At 57.7% G+C, this 18,785-nt stretch overlaps 8 protein-coding genes and 2 non-coding genes across 10 annotated transcripts; 6 read left to right on the top strand and 4 right to left on the bottom strand.

Annotated features, from left to right (window-relative positions):
* Positions 1–426: 426 nt before the first annotated feature.
* On the top strand, positions 427–2,006 carry F5Z01DRAFT_689691 (glycoside hydrolase superfamily; the record flags this gene model as incomplete). The annotated part of the gene is made up of 2 exons (XM_046266089.1): positions 427–900; positions 947–2,006. The coding sequence occupies exons 1-2, from the start codon at positions 806–808 to the stop codon at positions 2,004–2,006; spliced, it is 1,155 nt and encodes a 384-aa protein (XP_046122312.1). The 5' UTR covers positions 427–805.
* Positions 2,007–3,766: 1,760 nt separating this feature from the next.
* F5Z01DRAFT_195485 (putative Zn(II)2Cys6 transcription factor) lies at positions 3,767–6,136 on the bottom strand. The gene is made up of 4 exons (XM_046258037.1): positions 5,881–6,136; positions 5,701–5,831; positions 4,097–5,645; positions 3,767–4,039 (listed from the first exon to the last, which is right to left on the bottom strand). The coding sequence occupies exons 1-4, from the start codon at positions 5,971–5,973 to the stop codon at positions 4,031–4,033; spliced, it is 1,782 nt and encodes a 593-aa protein (XP_046122311.1). The 5' UTR covers positions 5,974–6,136; the 3' UTR covers positions 3,767–4,030.
* Positions 6,137–6,198: 62 nt separating this feature from the next.
* Positions 6,199–6,295, top strand: F5Z01DRAFT_t19. Its single transcript has one exon. It is a non-coding gene; the product is annotated as a tRNA-Lys (tRNA).
* A 186-nt stretch (positions 6,296–6,481) lies between these two features.
* Positions 6,482–6,579, bottom strand: F5Z01DRAFT_t10. The gene has a single exon. It is a non-coding gene; the product is annotated as a tRNA-Lys (tRNA).
* A 1,067-nt stretch (positions 6,580–7,646) lies between these two features.
* Positions 7,647–8,882, top strand: F5Z01DRAFT_670105 (voltage-dependent anion channel; the record flags this gene model as incomplete). Its single annotated transcript, XM_046264512.1, has 1 exon — positions 7,647–8,882. The coding sequence occupies one exon, from the start codon at positions 7,647–7,649 to the stop codon at positions 8,880–8,882; it is 1,236 nt and encodes a 411-aa protein (XP_046122310.1).
* Positions 8,883–9,246: 364 nt separating this feature from the next.
* On the top strand, positions 9,247–11,434 carry F5Z01DRAFT_194775 (hexose transporter). Its single transcript, XM_046258033.1, has 2 exons — positions 9,247–10,012; positions 10,063–11,434. The coding sequence occupies exons 1-2, from the start codon at positions 9,610–9,612 to the stop codon at positions 11,313–11,315; spliced, it is 1,656 nt and encodes a 551-aa protein (XP_046122309.1). The 5' UTR covers positions 9,247–9,609; the 3' UTR covers positions 11,316–11,434.
* On the bottom strand, positions 11,358–12,875 carry F5Z01DRAFT_194935 (uncharacterized protein). The gene has a single exon (XM_046258036.1). The coding sequence runs from the start codon at positions 12,576–12,578 to the stop codon at positions 11,553–11,555; it is 1,026 nt and encodes a 341-aa protein (XP_046122308.1). The 5' UTR covers positions 12,579–12,875; the 3' UTR covers positions 11,358–11,552.
* F5Z01DRAFT_194818 (FAD binding domain-containing protein) lies at positions 12,312–14,680 on the bottom strand. Its single transcript, XM_046258035.1, has 2 exons — positions 13,568–14,680; positions 12,312–13,512 (listed from the first exon to the last, which is right to left on the bottom strand). The coding sequence occupies exons 1-2, from the start codon at positions 14,442–14,444 to the stop codon at positions 12,665–12,667; spliced, it is 1,725 nt and encodes a 574-aa protein (XP_046122307.1). The 5' UTR covers positions 14,445–14,680; the 3' UTR covers positions 12,312–12,664.
* A 667-nt stretch (positions 14,681–15,347) lies between these two features.
* On the top strand, positions 15,348–16,215 carry F5Z01DRAFT_632461 (uncharacterized protein; the record flags this gene model as incomplete). The annotated part of the gene is made up of 2 exons (XM_046261861.1): positions 15,348–15,543; positions 15,584–16,215. The coding sequence occupies 2 exons, from the start codon at positions 15,348–15,350 to the stop codon at positions 16,213–16,215; spliced, it is 828 nt and encodes a 275-aa protein (XP_046122306.1).
* A 1,313-nt stretch (positions 16,216–17,528) lies between these two features.
* F5Z01DRAFT_670101 (uncharacterized protein) lies at positions 17,529–18,275 on the top strand (the record flags this gene model as incomplete). The annotated part of the gene is made up of 1 exon (XM_046264511.1): positions 17,529–18,275. One exon carries the CDS (start codon positions 17,529–17,531, stop codon positions 18,273–18,275), a length of 747 nt encoding a protein of 248 aa, XP_046122305.1.
* Between the last annotated feature and the right edge of the window lie 510 nt (positions 18,276–18,785).

Genomic DNA, 18,785 nt, shown 5'->3' with positions numbered 1-18,785 from the left:
CGCGTGCACGCCTTGCTCACCCGGCGCGGCTCTAATCGTGGGGTGTTGATAGCTCCATCATGGCGCGCGGGCTGATGTTGGTACTGGCAGTCGAACTTGAGGCGAACGCAGTTGTCGCATGGTGGTACGCCTGGTGTGTTGGAGATGCACCGAACCTGGAAGATCGTGGATTAGCCAAGCTCAGGCGTAGGAGGACGTCGTCGCCAACCTTGCGCTGTCGACACGGCAGGCACGTCTTCCTGGGCGTCTTTGTCGTCGAAGAAAAGGTATGTGTCATGCCCTCCATACCCTCAGCGATCGAAGCTCAATGCTCGGGGGGCGAGCGACATTGTGCTACGTGCCGGGAAGCGAGGGTTGAATGATGTAAGGATTGGATTCGCGATCCAACGCCATGCGAAGGGGGTCGTCACGGGGAGGAATGAACTACCCGGGAGCATTGGACGTCAACTTGGAATTGCCTTTTGCGGTAGGTGAACCGTGGACCTTCCTTCACCGAGCTACGCCGTACGCATGGAGACAGATCAATAAGGTACTCCTGCACACCGCACCTCTGCTTGACCGTATCAATGCTATTCAGTCACCATTCACCTAAGCCCGGCACAACTCTGAGTGAGGCAAAACTTGTTGAGGTGAACGTTGCATTTTCGGCCTGTCACGTGCCGTGGCTTCACAAAGTCTCAAGAGAGGAAGGAGCAACGCGCCGCGCCGACGATCAACGATCATGCTGAGCTTACCATCAACAAGACCGCGACCCCGCATCACTTGGCCTCGCTGAGGACTTGCCTCCTTCAAGCGCACCGGCAACATGAAGATCGCAACATTGTTGGGCACGTTGTCTATAGCGGTGAGCCTGGTGGGCGCCGCGGCCAATGGCACCAAGTGTGTCATGTACCTGACGGGGTCAGTAAGTCTTGCGCAGGTCCTGGACCTACTGACAAAGAGGTAGTCAGCATGTTGTGTTTCCTCCCAAGAACCTCGCCTCTTCCATCACCCACGTCATCATGGCCTTCCTACGCTCTGATGTGTTCCTACCCGAGGAACCGCCAGAGGAGTACCCTTTGTTCATGCCTGTCGAGGAGGTGCGAACCCATTTTGAGTCGGACACCAAGGTCACCGTTGCCATCGGTGGCTGGGGCGATAACGACGGGTGGCAGGTTGCTGCACGCACGCGCGAGTCGAGGAAGAAGTGGGCTGAGCAGGTCAAGGTCATGGTCGACAGGACGGGCGCCGACGGCATCGACATTGACTGGGAGTATCCGGGTGGCAACCGCGACGACTACAAAGAAGTCCACAACTCGGAGCGCGTTTGGGAAATCGAAGCTTTTGTGAAGCTCCTGCAGCAGCTGCGCAGAACACTGGGCAAGAATAAGCTCCTCACCGTTGCGACGCCTGGTCAAGAAGTCGACCTCATTGCCTATACGCACAAGACCGTCCCCCGCATCATCCAGGAAGTCGACTTCATCAACGTGATGACATATGATCTCATGACACGCCGTTACAACACCACCAACCACCACTCGGGCATCCAGCAGTCGCGCGACTCCATCCAGCGATACATGGACCGCGGCGCACCCGCCGAGATGCTCAACTTGGGCTTGGGCTACTACGTCAAGTGGTTCTACACCACGGACGAGTGCTCGCCCGAGGACCCCATCGGCTGCCCGACACTCTTGCTCGAGGACCCAAAGACGGGCGCGGATCTAGGCAGGACAGGAGGCTTCAGTTGGCACGATGAAGTCCCTGAGGACGTTGTCGACTCCTTCGCACGTGCGCAAGCAGACGGCATCTACACCGAGGACGGCAGCTATGGGTACTGGGACGAAAAGGAGCTGCTGTGGTGGACGTTTGACACTCCCAAGTCCATTGCTCAAAAGATGTACGAGCTCGTCCATGGGATGGAGCTCGGAGGGGTCTTCGCTTGGGGGCTGGGCGAAGACGCCCCGGCATGGAGCCATCTCACAGCGACAGTTGAGGGGTTAGAGTGTGAGGAAAAGGAGGAACTGTGAAGGATGGGTGGTAGCCTGATCAGTAAAGAGCGCAGCTTGCCGACGAGCCGCTGCTGCAGCTACCATTCACCCTCGAAGCAGGATTCTGAGAGCCGAAGCAAGGATCAACAGAGTTTCCACGAAGGGTTCTACTGGCCCAATGCACGCTCGGAAATAGAGCAGTGCACATGTCCGAGTTGTGCGATGTGATTGTTCAAGAAACAAACTTCGCCTAGTGGCCGAAGCCAAACAGAAGGACCAGAAAAATAAATGGCTGACTCCAGGAAACTGGAGGGGGGTGGCTGGGAACCGGGATCCCCACCACTACCGAACGAATCACTTATGCTTATTGGCGCACGATGCGGAGGATTGGGATCGACATGATCCCACGTGCAGACGAGTCGCGGACGGGCAACAGCCGATCAACTGCGGCTGGAGCTATCAGTCGGTGGAAAAGACTCATGTTGATCATAATTGCACAGCTCCAACGATACAGCAATGTTGCGAAAAGCTTAATTGGGCCGAAAGGGCGTCGTCGACAATGGCACGGCAGAACTTAAAGAAAAGAGTTAATTGACGGTAGTCCGTAGCAGGACACGCTATCAACCACCAATTGCCGGGATAGCTAGGCCCATTCCGTGCGTCATCCTCACTCCATCTTGGCAGGTACTTCTGCAATCAACGATCCTGGTCGACGGCGTGCGGCAAGGCTAGCAGGGCGGCGCTGCGTCTTCGTCATAAAAGGCGCGATATCCCCTCGACTCTCCTTGTCGTTTTTCTTCCGCTCAAGGGGCTTTCGCATCTGCCAATCGCTCAGCCAGCATCATGAAGTTCTCGTCCGCGTCTGCACTGGCCCTCGCGGCCGTGGCCTCAGCCAAGCCATGCCCTGAGACCCCCGAGCTGCCCAAGCCCATTGAGCGCATCGACCTCGGTCCCCGTCCCGGTTACCTTGTCGACGATATGGACGAGGGGCCGCTCAAGGAGGAGCTCAAGCAGTGTCTGGAGGGCACCACGCCCTGGAGAGCCTCGACCTGGACTGTCGGCCACCGCGGCGGTGCCACCCTCCAGATGCCAGAGCACTCGCTGCAGAACGACATGGCTGGCGCGCGAATGGGCGCCGGTATCCTCGAGTGCGACACGTCCTTCACCTCTGACCTGGAGCTCGTGTGCCGCCACTCGCAGTGCGACCTGCAATATACCACCGACATCCTGATGCGCCCCGAGCTGGCCAAGAAGTGCTCCGAGCCCTTCACGCCCGCCAAGGACGGCAAGCCTGCCTCGGCCAAGTGCTGCACATCCGACATCACGCTGGCCGAGTTCAAGACGCTTTGCGCCGAGATGGAAGGCCAGAACCCCAATGCCACCACCGTGGAGGAATTCCACCCCTCCACTCCCCACTGGAGGACCGACCTGTATGCCAGCTGCGCTACCGTCCTGTCCCTCCAGGACCACATTGACCTCACCCTCTCGCTGGGCCTGCTGCACACCCCTGAGTTGAAGACGCCCGAGGTTCCCATGCCCTTCAAGGGCAACTACACCCAGGAGAAGTTTGCCCAGCAGCTCGTCGACCAGTACCGCGACAGCGGCGTGCCACCCAGCGACGTCTTCCTGCAGTCGTTCCTCTACGACGACATGCTCTACTGGCTCAAGCACGAGCCCGAGTACGCGCAAAACGCCCTCTTCCTCGACTCGTACGGCGAGACGGCAGAGACCTTCCCTAACGCTGTCGCCAACCTCACGAACTACAAGGCCGACGGTGTCCAGTGGATCTCGCCGCCCATTCCCTACCTCGTCGCCGCCAAGGACGGCAAGATGGTCCCCTCGGAGTACGCCAAGAAGGCCATGGAGCTCGGCCTCCGCATTCTACCCTGGAGTCTCGAGCGCAGCGGGCCCCTGTACGACGTGAAGGAGAACAACGACTACTACTACATGTACTTTAACGACGCGGTCGACAACGATGGCGACATGTACACCCTCCTCGACCTGCTCCACAAGGAAATCGGTATCGAAGGTCTCTTCACCGACTGGGCGGCTACCGTCACCTTTTACGCCAACTGCATGAACATTCAGCTGCTGTGAGCTACACGCAGGGTAGATATCTAAATGCGTACATAATGAGAGAGCTCTTCGAGCGTAGTGATGTATCTGTGCAGGTCTGGTGCCTCAGCTTGCCAAAACTTGAATTGCTGCACGACGTGGTGGATGCGTGGCTGCACGGCCTCTAGACCCCCCTGGATCCAGGATGTGTTGCCCGTCTTGATGATGGCCACCAGGGTGAGCGAGGCAGACATGATGCTGCGCAGGTCATACCAGAGCCCGTGGTGTCGATGGCCGCGCGCACGGACGTCAATGGTCTTGAGGGAGCAATCGATGCCCGATTGGATCAGGGAATCGAGGTCTTTGTCCACGCCCCGCTCAACGCCCACGTGGACCAGATACCATAGGAAGGGCTGGTACAGCCAGGTCTGCATCTCTAGCAGACGGTTGTCAATGGCCCAGCTGAGCTCGCGCGACACGTGGCCCCCGGCGTCGTACGGTGCGCGGATCATGCTGTTGGTCTCGTACTGCTGCATGGCGGGGGGCAGGTTAGCCTCCCAGGAGCTGACTTGCCTCTCAAACTCGCGCGCGATGCCAAACAGCGGTCGGATATCGTGCCAGTTCCGCCTGTCGAAGAACGTGTTGATGATGCGGTTGCCGATACGTCTAAGGGCAATCTCGGTCAGGTAGTAGTACCAACTCTCCTCCTCATTGATCGACCCGGCCGGCGGGCTGGGGAAGAGCTGCGGGTACTCGCCAAGGGAGATATCGCTCTGCGGGAGGGGGAGCTCGACGCGAAACTCGCACTCGGACTTGAAGCAGGACCAGTACAGCGACTGCTCAATCCGCCGGCCGCCCGTGCTCGTGATGACCTCGGCAAACGTGTCGGACAACCCATGCGACGTGCGGAGGTAGAACTGCGTGTACGTCGACGCCTGGAGGAAGTAGTGGTAGCTGTGCAGGACGCGCAGGGTATACATCAGGTACACGCCGGCGAAGAAATAGCACTGCGCGCCGAGGATGGAGTACCGCAGAGACCCGAGCCTGCGGCACGCCAGTGTGAAGTACGAGTCGCCCTGCTGCAGCTCCTTTGCGTACAGCGTGGCCGACGACTCGGACTGGACTGTGCTTCCAAACGGCCTGGCGACGGCGCCCAGGGCACACGCCATGAGAACGAGGCAGCTCGCTCCGTCCCAGCCCACGCCGTTCTCCGCGCAGCGTCTGGCACTCTTGAGAAGGTCTTCCACGTCGAGGATTGGGTTCTTGGTGTAGACATTGACGAGGAAGCGGTCGATCAGCAGGGGGATCTGCTCCTCATCAAACGGCACGAGGGCTGTGGGCGGCGTGATGAGGTCGCCATTCTGGTTCTGCGTAAAGAGCTCACTGATGAGGGCGTTGGGCGGATAGGCTCCGTTGAAGACGGGCCACTGCAAGATGCTGTCCGCGCTGGCACAGTGTGGCGGGATGCGCAGAAAGTCTCGCGATGGCTCAAACTGGGTCGGCGAGGGCTGGGGCGCTGGTGCCGGGACGTGTAACGGTTGGGACTGTTGGCCCTTGACAGCGCTGAGCTCCTGATGAAGAGCGTCCAGTCTCTTGAGGATTGTACTCGTCGCCGTCTCCAGTCTGGCATGGCAGCGTCAGTGAAGGAAGGCGAAGAAACGGGCTTGACTTGACCGACGTGATCTTCTCACTCCCATCGTCGAGATACTCGCAGGAGGTGTTGCTGGCCTCACACAGCGCGCACTGCGGCCTCTTCTTGTCACATTTCACCTTGCGCAGCCGGCACGTTTGGCACGCTGCTTGTCGCCTCTGCTCGACGAGTCAGTCACCACCTGGCATCGCCCTGCCCCTGACTTACACCAGATGCTTGTCCCACCGCGTCTCGCTGCCTCTTTACGGGCCGTTCGTGCCTGTCGCCACCCCCAGCTTCATCTGGGGAATATGCAGACATCTCCACGTGGAACAGGCCTCATGGACACTTCTTCGTGTGACCCCAGAGCATTGAAGGCAGAGAGAGGTGGGAGGTTCGGGGATTTCGGTGTCGGAAGGTTTAAGATTATCTCGGGGAGCTCGGGCACTTCGGCCGCTCCAGGGGGGACACGAGGACAGCCTACTGCAAATGATGCTACGTGTATATTACTAAATAACGAGCAGCAACATCACATCAGCCTAGCCTGCCCGGCTAGCTCAATCGGTAGAGCGTGAGACTCTTACGCCTAATAAGCGAAGGTCCACATATCTCAAGGTTGTGGGTTCGACCCCCACGTCGGGCTATTCCTATATTTTTTACTGTTTTGACTTTTTTTTACTTAAAGATTAAAAACTAAGTAAATCTATTACAACCTTTTTTATTTTAATTTTTTTATTTACTAAAGTAGGCAGAGTGAGTCTTATTCTAATATTTAAATGGAAAAAAATAAGATATTCGCTAAAATAAGAGAAGCAAAAAGTATAGGAATAGCCCGACGTGGGGGTCGAACCCACAACCTTGAGATATGTGGACCTTCGCTTATTTAGGCGTAAGAGTCTCACGCTCTACCGATTGAGCTAGCCGGGCAGGCTAGGCTGATTGTTGAACAGGGATCAGCAGTTGGGATCTATACACTCTGCGCTACTAGTCCGGTCCTCAGCTGCCCTCTCCTTGCCCTATTCGCTATATGCTTTTCATCTACGGCATGCATGTGGTGTTGGCGTACAGCAGTGCATTTGCCCAACCGCAAGAGTGCCATGGTTGCGCGACTGATACATGTATCATTCGGTGGTTTGGTGGTCAAGGCCTGTCCATTTGCGGGCAATTGGACCTCCGTCCACCATACGACTTTACTCTACATGTACCTCACATTCTGACATGGCTCTCTTCTAGGTAAGGAAAATACCGAAATTTGTCTGGTCTCTTACTGGACTTCATCTTTCATTATAAGTCATCGTCGTGCTGGATGCGCCGCAGTGACTCGCCATTCTTCACAAACCGCAGGGTAGGTAGCTTTGTCAGCGCGACGCGGTCACGTCTTAGACGAAGCATCACAATTTTCACAAGATCCACTGACGCGTTGCAGAGCCGGCGGGTCCTTGAAAAATAAATCGACCAGGGAACCAGATGTCATCTTGACAAATGCGTTGGCGGCGCACGACTTGACCGTCCATCGAGCCTCACACGGAGGCCAGCACGACGAATCCCTTAACCAAAGACGCTCGCTCCCGAGGACAGGATTGCAGCCGAGAATATCTCCTCTTGGCTTGGTGAAGCAAGCTGGTTCCAGGTTCGCAGAGTACGCGTATTCCGGGGACGGTCAGAGGTCGGACTGCCGATGCCGCATTCGTATTCTTCTTTGGCACTCCAGTAGAAATTCTGGAGCAATCGCACGACTTGATCTTGTCAGGCTGGAGGTTCGGCGTCTTCTATCCGTATTACTCATGGAATGTTCGCCTGAGTCACAAGCTGGTGGCGGCTCGGCTGCTTCCTGTCGCTAGGGTCGCTTGACGCGCCGCCCGACAGCCGAATAGCCTCTCCACTGATACTTCCGAAATAGAGTCCGAGCGATGCTCATCAAGATATTTTTCCCATGGCATTTGCTAACCCTTCTCACTTCCAACATCAGAAATACCATCCCGACAGAACATCTCATGTCTGCGACAAATCTGCCGAGTGAGGCGCCCGCGCCTTGCTCAGGGGCATCGCCATGTCCCAACGCCAAGCAGCGCGGCTGGCGACGCATCGTCCGCAACTTTACACCCTCGTGGTTCGCCGTCAACATGGGCACGGGCATCACATCGATCCTGCTCCACAACCTCCCGTACAACGCTCGACCCGTGCAGTACATCTCATACGGCATCTTTGGCCTCAACGTCGTCCTCTTCCTCACCTTTCTCGGCATCTCACTCACACGCTACATCGTCTACCCAAAGGTATGGACCGCCATGATCAACCACCCAGCGCAGAGCCTGTTCCTCGGCACGTTCCCCATGGGTCTGGCCACGATTGTGAACATGATTACCTTTGTGTGCGTGCCAGCCTGGGGCGGGCAGTGGTGGCGCGTGGCCTGGGGACTTTGGTGGATCGACGCGGCCATCTCTGTCGCGTGCTGCTTTGCGCTCCCCTTCATCCTCATGGCGTACCAGGGCCAGAGTATGGACAGCATGACTGCCGCATGGCTGCTGCCCATCGTATCGACCATTGTTGCGTCGTCGACGGGCGCCATTGTGGCAGATGTGATTCCGGCGGCGCACGCGAACCTCGCCCTGATCACCGTCATTGTATCCTACATCCTCTGGGCTACCGGTGTGCCCCTGGCCATGATGGTGCTCACAGTTTACTTTCTTCGCCTGACGACCGTCAGCTTGCCCCCCAACGCCGTGATTCCCTCTACGTTCCTGCCCCTGGGGCCCCTCGGACAGGGTGGGTTTGGGATCATGCAGCTCGGGAAGGTGCTGGTCAAGATCGCACCCAAGGTCAACATTCTGCCCGCAGCGGCCAAGGCCGAGGAGGTCATCTACGTCCTTGGCTATATGATGGGGCTGATCATGTGGGGATTCGGGCTCGTCTGGCTGGGCCTCGCCGTGGCCACGCTTCTGACCCGTAGGAGCATCCCGTTCAACATGGGGTGGTGGGGCTTCACCTTTCCCCTGGGTGTGTTTGCGGCGAGCACGACCACGTTGGCCGCCGAGACCCCTTCTGAAGCCTTCAAGGTTCTGGGCATGATCCTCTCCCTCTCGGTCGTTGCGCTGTGGCTGCTGGTCGTTACGAGAACAGTGATTCATCTCTTCAGGGGAGATTTGCTCGTTGCGCCTTGTCTTAAGCAGGTCGAGCGGGAGGAAGAAGAGGCAGCTCGGCGTAAGCTCATGGGCGAGGGTAGCTGCTGATGTGTTTGTGCTTGAATTGTCCTTTGCATCACAGCGTATTGGTAGAATTTGAAGTACTGGCCTGGCCGAAGCTGTGGTCGTCTGAGGAAGTTTACCCCTTTCTTGAGCCTTGGCACATGAGTTTAGGGCCCAACCAGAGTGTATAGGCGCCACCGACGATGGTCATGCAAAGCGCACATAGCTTACTGACATGACCGTGTGAGAAACCCGGAGTATACTCCGCCTCATCGTCTCCAACTCACCCCAAAGTAACCTGCGGTTCTCCACGCGCGAGCATCCATTTCTCCAAGTCACACGACCGTCGAAAAGCAGAAGCACAAACGTCCCTTTAACCGTTCCAATCACAGCGTTTGGCGCTGCACAATGACGGGTCGTCCCCCAAATGGCGGCGGCATTCGGCAGATGGCCGAACGGCAGTGGACTGTCGCCCATCATGTCTCATTGGCGCTCGGGGACTCTGCCATGTATCGCCGGACCCCAGAGTCGATCCCCCATGGCGAAGCGATCCCCAGGCGAAGCCAAAAGTTCACTGCTGGTTTGCTTTTTCCCGTGGGTGGAGGAGGCTCTTATTTGGTTGCCTAACTGCGGAGTCTGTGTCTGTTGGTTGAGAAATTTGGTATATAACGACCGCATTCCAACCTGAAGGTCGATCACCAGTCCCTACAAAGGTACCGCTCAGGCCTAACAACAACAACAATTTTGCATTCTGTCCCCGCCGCAAATCATCATGGTCGCGCTTCAGGGCCGTCTGGCCAAGTTCAACGTCGCCAACAGGCTGGAGAAGAAGGCTCTTCTCAACACCGTCTGCCTCGTGGCCGGCATCTCCATCTTCTTCTTTGGCTACGACCAAGGCCTCATGGGCGGCGTGAACACCGCCCGCAACTATGTCGAGCTCATGGGATTCGGCCACTGGGACGAGGAGGCTGGACTCGTCGTTATCGACAACCCCGTCGAGCAGGGCTGGATCAACGCCTGCTACTATCTGCCCGGGACTCTGGTCGGCTGCCTGGTGGGCGGGTGGCTGGGAGACCGGTACGGACGCACAACGACGATCGGCTGGGCGTGTATCTGGGGGATCGCCACGGCTGCTCTGCAGTCGGCAGCCCAGAGCTCGGAGATGATGATTGTTGGTACGTACCATCCAAGTACCAGAAACGGGAGTGCCTAACTAACTGGACAGCTCGCGTCCTCAACGGTCTAGGCACAGGCGTTCTCAACGCGGTGACACCCGTCTGGGCCACCGAGACTGCATCACACACCTCCCGTGGCCAGTTCGTCGCGTCCGAGTTCACGCTCAACATATTTGGCGTCGTGGTCGCCTACTGGCTGCAGTTCGGCCTGTCCAAGATGCCCAACCAGCACTCGTCCTTCATCTGGCGCTTCCCCATCGCCTTCCAGATCCTGCCCCTGATCGCGCTCTTCATCGTCATCTGGTTCATGCCCGAGTCCCCCCGCTGGCTCGTGCGCGTAGACCGCGTCGACGAGGCCCGCTTCATCCTCCAGCGCCTCCGTGGGGCCGAGGGCGAGGAGGGCGAGGCCGCCGAGAGTGAGCTGCAGGACATTATCAACATCCGCGACATGGAGGAGGAGACATCTAAGCAGCAGAGCTACCTGGCCATGTTCTTCGGCATCGGCTCCGGCAAGCTGCACACCGGACGCCGCGTCCAGCTCGTCATCTGGCTCCAGATCTTTCAGGAATGGGTCGGCATCGCCGGCATCACCATCTACGGGCCTACCATCTTCACCATTGCCGGCATCAGCCCCGAGGATCGCCTCTGGGTCAGCGGCCTCAACAATATCACCTACATGTTCGCCACCCTCATCTGCGTCTTCACCCTCGACAGGATCGGCCGTCGCTGGACACTGTACTGGGGCGCCGCCGGCCAGGCGGTCAGCATGTTTGCGGCGGGTGGCCTCGCGCGCGCCACCATCAACGCGGCCGAGGGCAACAAGGCCGGCGTCGGCGGCGCGGCGACCTTTTTCGTCTTTCTCTACACCGCCATCTTCGGCGCCACCTGGCTCACGGTGCCGTGGCTCTACCCGGCCGAGATCTTCCCTCTGCAGGTCCGCGCCAAGGGCAACGCCTGGGGTGTCGTGGGCTGGTCCATCGGCAATGGCTGGTGTGTGCTTCTACTGCCGACCATTTTCGACGCCCTGAACGAGAAGACGCTCTACATCTTTGGCGCGGTCAACATCGCCTGCATCGTCATCGTCTGGGCCCTGTACCCAGAGTCCAACCAGCGCACTCTGGAGGAGATGGACTTGGTCTTTGCCTGTGACAGCATTTGGACCTGGGATGCCGAGAAGAACTTCAGCAAGATCAAGGAGGAGAATCCGGAGCTCGTCATGGCCGCCAAGGCAGGGCAGCGAGTTGTTGACTTGGAGGGTCGCAGGGCTAGTCATGTGAGCAAGAGGGACGTTACGTCCGAGTGAAGGCATGCGGTTGACGTGATAGATGAATGTTTTGCTCGTCTGTCAACGCTATATTATTTAAGAAAAGAAAGTTGAATCGCTTGCTGGTGTCTTGACCAGCTCACATGTATGCGTCCGCCAAGCTTATAACCCCTGTTGTTTACCATTGTTCAACGCGCAGGCCGCCTGATGCGCCATCTTTTGCCGTGGGCCATCATCAACGCCAGCTTTCCTTCCAGTATAATGACCACCCCGGCCTCAGGCCTGCGCATCGCCGTCACCTGGGGCGTCTCCAGTGCCAGCGCTTGGGCCATCACTTTCAGAGCCTTCACTGACTAGGGGTACACCTCCCGAAGAGTCGCTGCTCCATGAATCACTGCTTTGGCCATCACTTCCAGAGCCTTCACTGACCAGGGGCACACCTCCCGAGGAGTCGCTGCTCCATGCATCACTGCCTGGTGAGTCGTTATCGGAGTGGCCATCCCTGAGGATAGGGCGCGCTGTTGAATCCGAAGCAGATGAAGGCTGTCCCTTGGGGTTTTCTTCGCTTCTTTTGTGGCCCTCAGCGGTGGTTCTGTTTGTAGGTTTGACGCTGTCTTTGGGCCTAGTAATTGCATAGGTTTGAGACACCCAGCTGGGCAGCAAAACCAATTGTGTTGACTCATGTCGCAAATAAGGGGGTAAGAATCTGTCCTCAGAGGGCGTTGACTGCGACGAGGGTCGGATTTCACTATTCCATGTGGATTGTCTCATCCACACCGACGCTTGAGATGGACTTTGAGGACGTGGGAGCAACGGTTGATACGGTGCCCTTGGACCTCGCAGGCTGCCTTGCGCTGGTCCACTGGAGGAGCGGCTGGGTGGCGATGAAGCAGGACTTCGGCTCGACGTAGCTGCACCTGTCCCACTGAAGAGACTCCATGTCTCGTCGCTCGGCGTGAAGGGGCCGGGTGGAGTAGGGACTGTACCAGTGCTTTCGGCCTCAGTCGGTGCCCTGGAGGCATTCGAAACATGCGCTTGGTTCCATGGGTACACCAAGTTCCTGGGCCTGTGACTGCGCGAGGCAGCAAAGACGCTATCCTGATACATATTGCCGTCGGCACCTGGGTAAGGCATACTGAGGGTCGGACGCTGAGCTGGGAATTTGAAGATGATGGATCTCGAACACGTAGGAAAATGATGGGAACAAGCAAGAATGGGAAGCGAGAGATTGCTTATAAAGGCAGCGGAGAAATCATACCTATCTCTAGGACAGTTGTCGCTAGGAGAAGGCGCGTCCGCCATCCGGGTGCAAGGCTACCTTAGCATTCATCCATTCAACTTTAAATGGAACGCATGACAGAAAAGACCGCTATAAACAATACGCCATCTTAAAGTCTGGACGTAACCTTTGCGTCGCCCGTAGCATCTTTGCCGAGCAGATCCTCCACGAGCGCTCGGCCAGCGGCTCGCCCAGAGAAGATACAGCCGCCCACAAAGGTCCCTTCGAGAGAATTGTAGCCGTGCACACCACCGCCGCCAAAGCCAGCAGCCTCGCCAGCAGCATACAGTCCCCTGAAGACGCTGCCGTTGCCCCTAATCACCTGGCTCTGGAGGTTCGTCTCGATACCGCCAAGCGTCTTCCTCGTCAGCAAGTTCATGCGCACCGCGATGAGCGGTCCGTACGCCTTGTCGAGCAGTCTGTGGGGCGGAGCGACGCGAGCACGCTTATCTGGCCAGTAGGTCCTTGCGTTCTGGATGAGCATGGCCTGTGCATCCTTCGAGTACGGGTTGTCCATCTGGCTGTCTCGAATTTTGACCACGTTCTCAATGTCGTCGAACGAGAGCGCGGGCCCGTTCCGTTCGGCCGCGAGGCGGTTCATGCCGCTAACCAGGTCCTCAAGGTTGTCCTCGACGACAAAGTCGACGCCGTGTTTCATAAACGCCTGCACAGGTGGTGTGCCTTTCTTGCCTAGCACACGCGTGGTGATAAACTGCCATATGGACTTGTTGGTCATGTCTGGATTCTGCTCGGACCCGGACAGGGCAAACTCGCGCGCAATGATGGTCTGGTTGAGGATGAACCATGTGTAGTCGTAGCCCGTGCTGCAAATGTGCTTGAGAGTCGCGAGGGTGTCTGATCCCGGAAACAAAAACGGCGGCAGTCGCTTGCCCGTGGCATCCAGCCAGAGCGAGGATGGTGCTGGCAGGACGCGGATGCCGTGAAGGGGCCAGATACCTGCAGAGCATGTTAGAGCCTCGTGAGAATGGGTGAACGACAACGCCAGACTTACTGTTCCAGTTCTGGAGTCCCTCTGTGTAGTGCCACATCCTATCCCTGTTGATGACACTGGCGCCGGCCTGCTCTGCAATGTCGATCATGCGGCCATCGACGTGATCCGGCACGCCTACTGCGAAATTGTCCGGCACCTTTGGGCCCAGTCGATCAACCGGCCAGTTCTTCTTGACCGCGTCGACGTTGCCGCCAATACCGCCTGACGTGACGACCACGGCTTCGCCAAGAATCTCAAAGTCATCAATCTCGACTCGTGATGTCTTAGTGCCACGCTCGGCCACGACCTCCTCCAAGACTTTGCCTCGCACGCCAATCGCCCGTCCGCTGTCATCTACAATCACCTCATCGACGCGGTGCCGCCATTGAAATACCACACTGCCCTTCTTCTCAGCCTCGAGGACCGGCTCGGCAAAGACGCGCACGACCTCTGGGCCCGTACCCCAGGAGATGTGAAACCTCGGTACCGAGTTGCCATGTCCATCAGCGCGTCCATCGCCACGCTCCGCCCAACCGACATTGAGCAGGAACCCGAGCCCTCGCTCGGTCAGATACGACTCCATCTCATCCGTCGCGAAATTGACAAAGGCCTCAGCCCATTGACGTGGGTGCTTGTCCTCTGGACGATCGAACTGGGCGCTGCCCATCCAGTCCTGCAACGCGAGCTCGCGCGAGTCGCGGATGCCCATCCGCCGCTGTCGCGCCGAGTCGACCATGAACAAACCACCAAGCGACCAGAATGCCTGTCCGCCCAACGAAGACCGAGGCTCCTGGTCTAGGATAATGGTCGGGATTGCCTTGCGCGAGAGCTCAAAGGCCGTCACCAGGCCAGACAGGCCGGCACCAACGATGATGACTGGCTTTTCGGGTGCCATCATGCGGGAGAGACTTTATAGATGAAGAAGAGGCGTCAGAGACAATGGACAGTTGATACTGACGCGCAATGCAAGGAGCGGGGGCATCAGACCATACTTGTACCCAGGGCCCTCGGGAATCAATGGATGAATCTGGGGTAGCCAGAGGGAATCCGGGGCCCGTGGGGTCCGGTCGGGGTTCGTTCGAATCCGACCCTCGGCGCTGCGACGAAACGGGGTCCAAACTCGAAAGGCGGTTGGTTCCATGTGACTGGCCTGATGCTTGGTGTACGGAGTATTTGAAGGAGTGTGGCTTTGAAGCGCTCGAGGTGATCGCCACGACGAATGGTCCTTCAGCCAATGACCCCGATTTTGGCTTTAATGACATTGTCGTGGCCAAGCCGTCAATGCATCAGTGTTGGATCTACCATTGAGTGAACTAGATGTCCAGACGGCGAGTCTTGGGAGCGTGTTAGACTTGGCTTTGCTCAACTTCGTGTAGATGAATGCGGGCGTACCTTGCAGCTCCCGAGCTGACGAGCGCTCTCGCGAGGTTCATGATGCCTGGAGGCAATTTGAAGAATGAGAAGTGATTCGATCGACCACATTTGCCATCGCAACGACCTGTTTGAGCTGGAGTTGGTTACGAACACCCTTCTGGACAGCCTCTGGATGTAAGTCTCGAACGAGACCTCGAGAGAGAAAACGGGAACTCATATCCACCCCTGAGACTCCAGAGTAAACAAACACGGTAGATTCTCATCTGATTGCATCAGTGCCAGAATATTCCACCGTGTGACCGATGCTTCGTCTGATCTCTTCCCATCCTCAAATAAACAGGCAACGTAAACATGCCCACCACCCGCTGCAACGCGTCGACTCGTCACCTACGCACGTCAAACCTGCCCTCACCATGAGATCGACACAATGGACGAGTTCATAGAGCTTCACCATGGCATGTCCGACGACACGCAGTTGGAGTACGCTCCGCGAGGCCCTGTCATCGAAACGCACTCCGCCCAGGGACGTCTACGCGCGAGCATTCTGCGTCGGATCCTCAGCAGCCCTCACTTCCCCTACATCGCCCCCTCCTCCAACATCCTCGACAACATCTGCGGGGCCGGTGATCTGGGCGCTGAGATCATGACGCGCACCCTCGGCAGCGTCGCGCATCGACCCAAGGTCCTCTCCGTCGACCCCTACCCCCTTCGCTGTCGAGCACGTCAACCAACGATCGAAAAAACTGGACACCTTTGAGAACTGGCAGGCCCGAGACGAGCCAGAGCGGTACGAGGAGGAGGTTTTTGACATTTCCGTGACGATTCGACAGGATACGTACTACGACGAGAACCATCACAACATGAAGCAGGTGTACGGGTCGCTCAAGCCAGGAGGCCACGCCGTCTTCTCCGTGTGCCCAACACTGTGCTACACGCTCGGCGACGCACCGCCGCCCTTCAACGTCAACGGCACGGACTGGAGCGCCAATGTCAACGAGTGGTTCACCTTTGTCCAGCACAAGCCGTGCTGGCTGGAGAGGATGGTGCTGTCGGCCGTGCCCGAGTTTCGACACTGGGAGCTGTACACGGTCGACAAGATCATGCTCGAGCCAATATGCGTGAGCGACTGGGTCGATGAATGCACGGCGAATCAGGCCAAGTTGTTCCAGACGTGGGCGCCGGTCCAGCAGACCATGTTCAGGGCGGCGCTGAGGGAATCCATGGAGGGGATGCTGGGAGGACGGCGCAAGGGGCGGTTCTCTCTCGAGACGCCGTTCATGGTCTGTGTCAAATGATAGATTCTGGGTCGATGGCGAAGTGGCTCGTCACGAAAGCAAAATGCAGCAATTTCGCGTAATCCGACGGTGCTCGTCAGCTCATGACGATCGCAGTACTTCTGGCGCGAAGAAAAGGCCAGAAGCAATAGTCTCGCCGTGACTGCATAACCACAAGGACATGCCTGATATCCGTACTGGGTGCTCCATCAGCGACTCCTGATCGGGAAAGTCTGCTACTGTAGAGTCCCAAGATTGCCTCCTGGAGGCTGGACGTTGGGAGAAGGGGAACCCTACTGAAGACCCGCTTGGTGAAGGGCCCGGGGGACGTCAGCTTGCGGCTTTGATGCCGGCGATCTGACACAGTGAACTGGATCCGATAGAAGCATTGCGGAATTGTGACGAAACAGTAGGTACATAGCAGCAAAAGGAGGCTTTACGAAGACTGCCAGTCGCGGTTGACTCCAGTCCGGAGATCCATTGTGTTCCTGGCCCGGGCCTATCACGCCTTAGAATGTGTGTAGCATCCGCCCGTCACGTCATAATTACGATGAGGTCCATTTTGGGTGCAAATCACGAATCTGGTGGGGTTTGTACCAATTAAGTAGGCATTCCAAGTTAGTCCTCCAGTTGAGCAGTCGGGAAAAAGTAACAGTTGTCGCAAGAATGAGGAATACATGCGTGCCAATTCGTGCAGACGTGACCAAGGGCTGGCTGCGTGTCTCGGAACTCGGTGGTCCCTAAAAGTGCCTAATCAATTACGCCCCTGCGACGGCGATAATGCTCCGAGACGACATGAAAGACTGGCCTTAGCAAAGAACCAAAGCGCTCCAAATACGCCACAGGCACCGTAATTCAGTAGGGTCCAGTAATCCCGCGCAATCTCCAAGAATCCCGCACAAGCAGCAGCAGCAAGGGGGAAAAAAACATGGGATTGTTGCAAAATCCCATCATCATCTGACAAACGGCTGTGAGCAGTGCCTGCAATTGGCTATCTCTGCACCCACCTCCACTACTATCACGCCGCCCCGACAATGATCGGTAACTGTGGTTCGCGGGTCAGTGGAAGGCCCCCAACTACGATCCAATGACAGCGACGCTGTCCTTTGTTCGCACCCCCTCGTGGATCGCTGGACCCTCGAAAGTCGCCACCCGTCCTTTCGGCACCTTCTCACTGGCCGCGACTCGTGGGTGCTGCCCGCCTGGCCCCTCGCCCTCCCCCAGTCGAGGTGCCTCGATCTCCGGCTCTGTCTTCTGTCCCGAGGATCGAGAGGTCCCTCGTTCGCACTCCGACCCTACAACAACCACCATATCGGAAATTCGATCCCTCGATGATGACCTCAACCTTATCGTCACCATCGACAACGACGACACCGCGGTTGGCGCTATCGACAGAGGACACGGGCATCACGGTGCCGAGCGTGTCGACGTCCTCCTCGATAAAATGCTCCGCCAGTCGAAGCAGGAGCGGCTGCTCCCCGCGATCACCAACTTGCGCAGCGTCCACCGCGTCGCCCAAGGTCGTCTTTGGCGCGGGCGCCATCTCGAGACTCCCGACCGAGCTGGGCTCTCTCCGACTCAACGCACCACTAGTTGTGTCCAGCCCCTCACGCATCAGTCTCGCGCGAAAGGTGCAGTCTCTGATACCGAATCTCGATTCGAGGATCCTGGACGCGGCGCTCGTCAACGTCCCCCAGAAAGTCGTCGACGACGCCGTGGCCAGGATATCGGGGCGCGACTCCGTCATCAGCGTTGGTGGCGGGTCCGCAGTCGGTCTGGCCATCGCCATCAGCCAGAAGAAAGGGATCCCGCACATTTGCATCCCAACGACATACAGCGGCTCGGAGATGCCGCTGGCGGGGGACAGCCGGCGAAGGAGCCTCGAGGGTCGACGAAGTAGGGGTAGCTCGAGCGTCAGCAGGGTGCACACCGGCAGGCCGACCATCATCATCTACGACGAGGACCTCACCAACACCAGCACCAGTATGACCTTCACCGCACCGAGTGAGGCACACGCCGACCTGCGCCGACAATCAGAAGACGACTCGCAATGGAGCTACTTGCACCTGGCCGGAGTGTGAGACGCCTACCACTGCGTCAAACGACAATGTCACCCTTCACCACCGCCTGTACACCATTGGCTGTTTCTCAAATTTAACGACTCAATCCACAATCAGACTTTCACTGATTGGAAATTGCCTCACATTACCACCCCCTCCCGTCAAGCACATGGACGACACCGACGCCACGAGCCGTCAAGCACCCATTTCCTTGATCTTCAGGTCTGCCCGACCTGCGGCCTCATAATAATTGGCCAACCATACCAGCATCCTCCCGGTTTTGCCAGCGTCCATAGTGGCGCTGCGAGCAATGCTTTGTCATAAGTTGGCTCCCGGTGACGCTGAAGCGGACTATTAGGTCCCGAACAGGCGAGGCCAGCAAAGAAAGGCCTCGCGCGCGCAGGCATCAATGCCTCGACGTGCATGATACACGAATAATACCGAATGATTCTTGCTTGCGATGGAACACTTTGACAACAAGGGCAGGTTTGGCGTTCTGGGCGCTGGCGTTTTAGAGAAAGGACACGGGGT

The sequence above is a fragment of the Emericellopsis atlantica genome (genome assembly GCF_019669845.1).
Source record: "Emericellopsis atlantica unplaced genomic scaffold F5Z01scaffold_2, whole genome shotgun sequence".
In the NCBI taxonomy this organism is placed as follows: Eukaryota; Fungi; Ascomycota; class Sordariomycetes; order Hypocreales; family Bionectriaceae; genus Emericellopsis; species Emericellopsis atlantica.
This window is presented reverse-complemented; position numbering and strand designations above follow the sequence as displayed.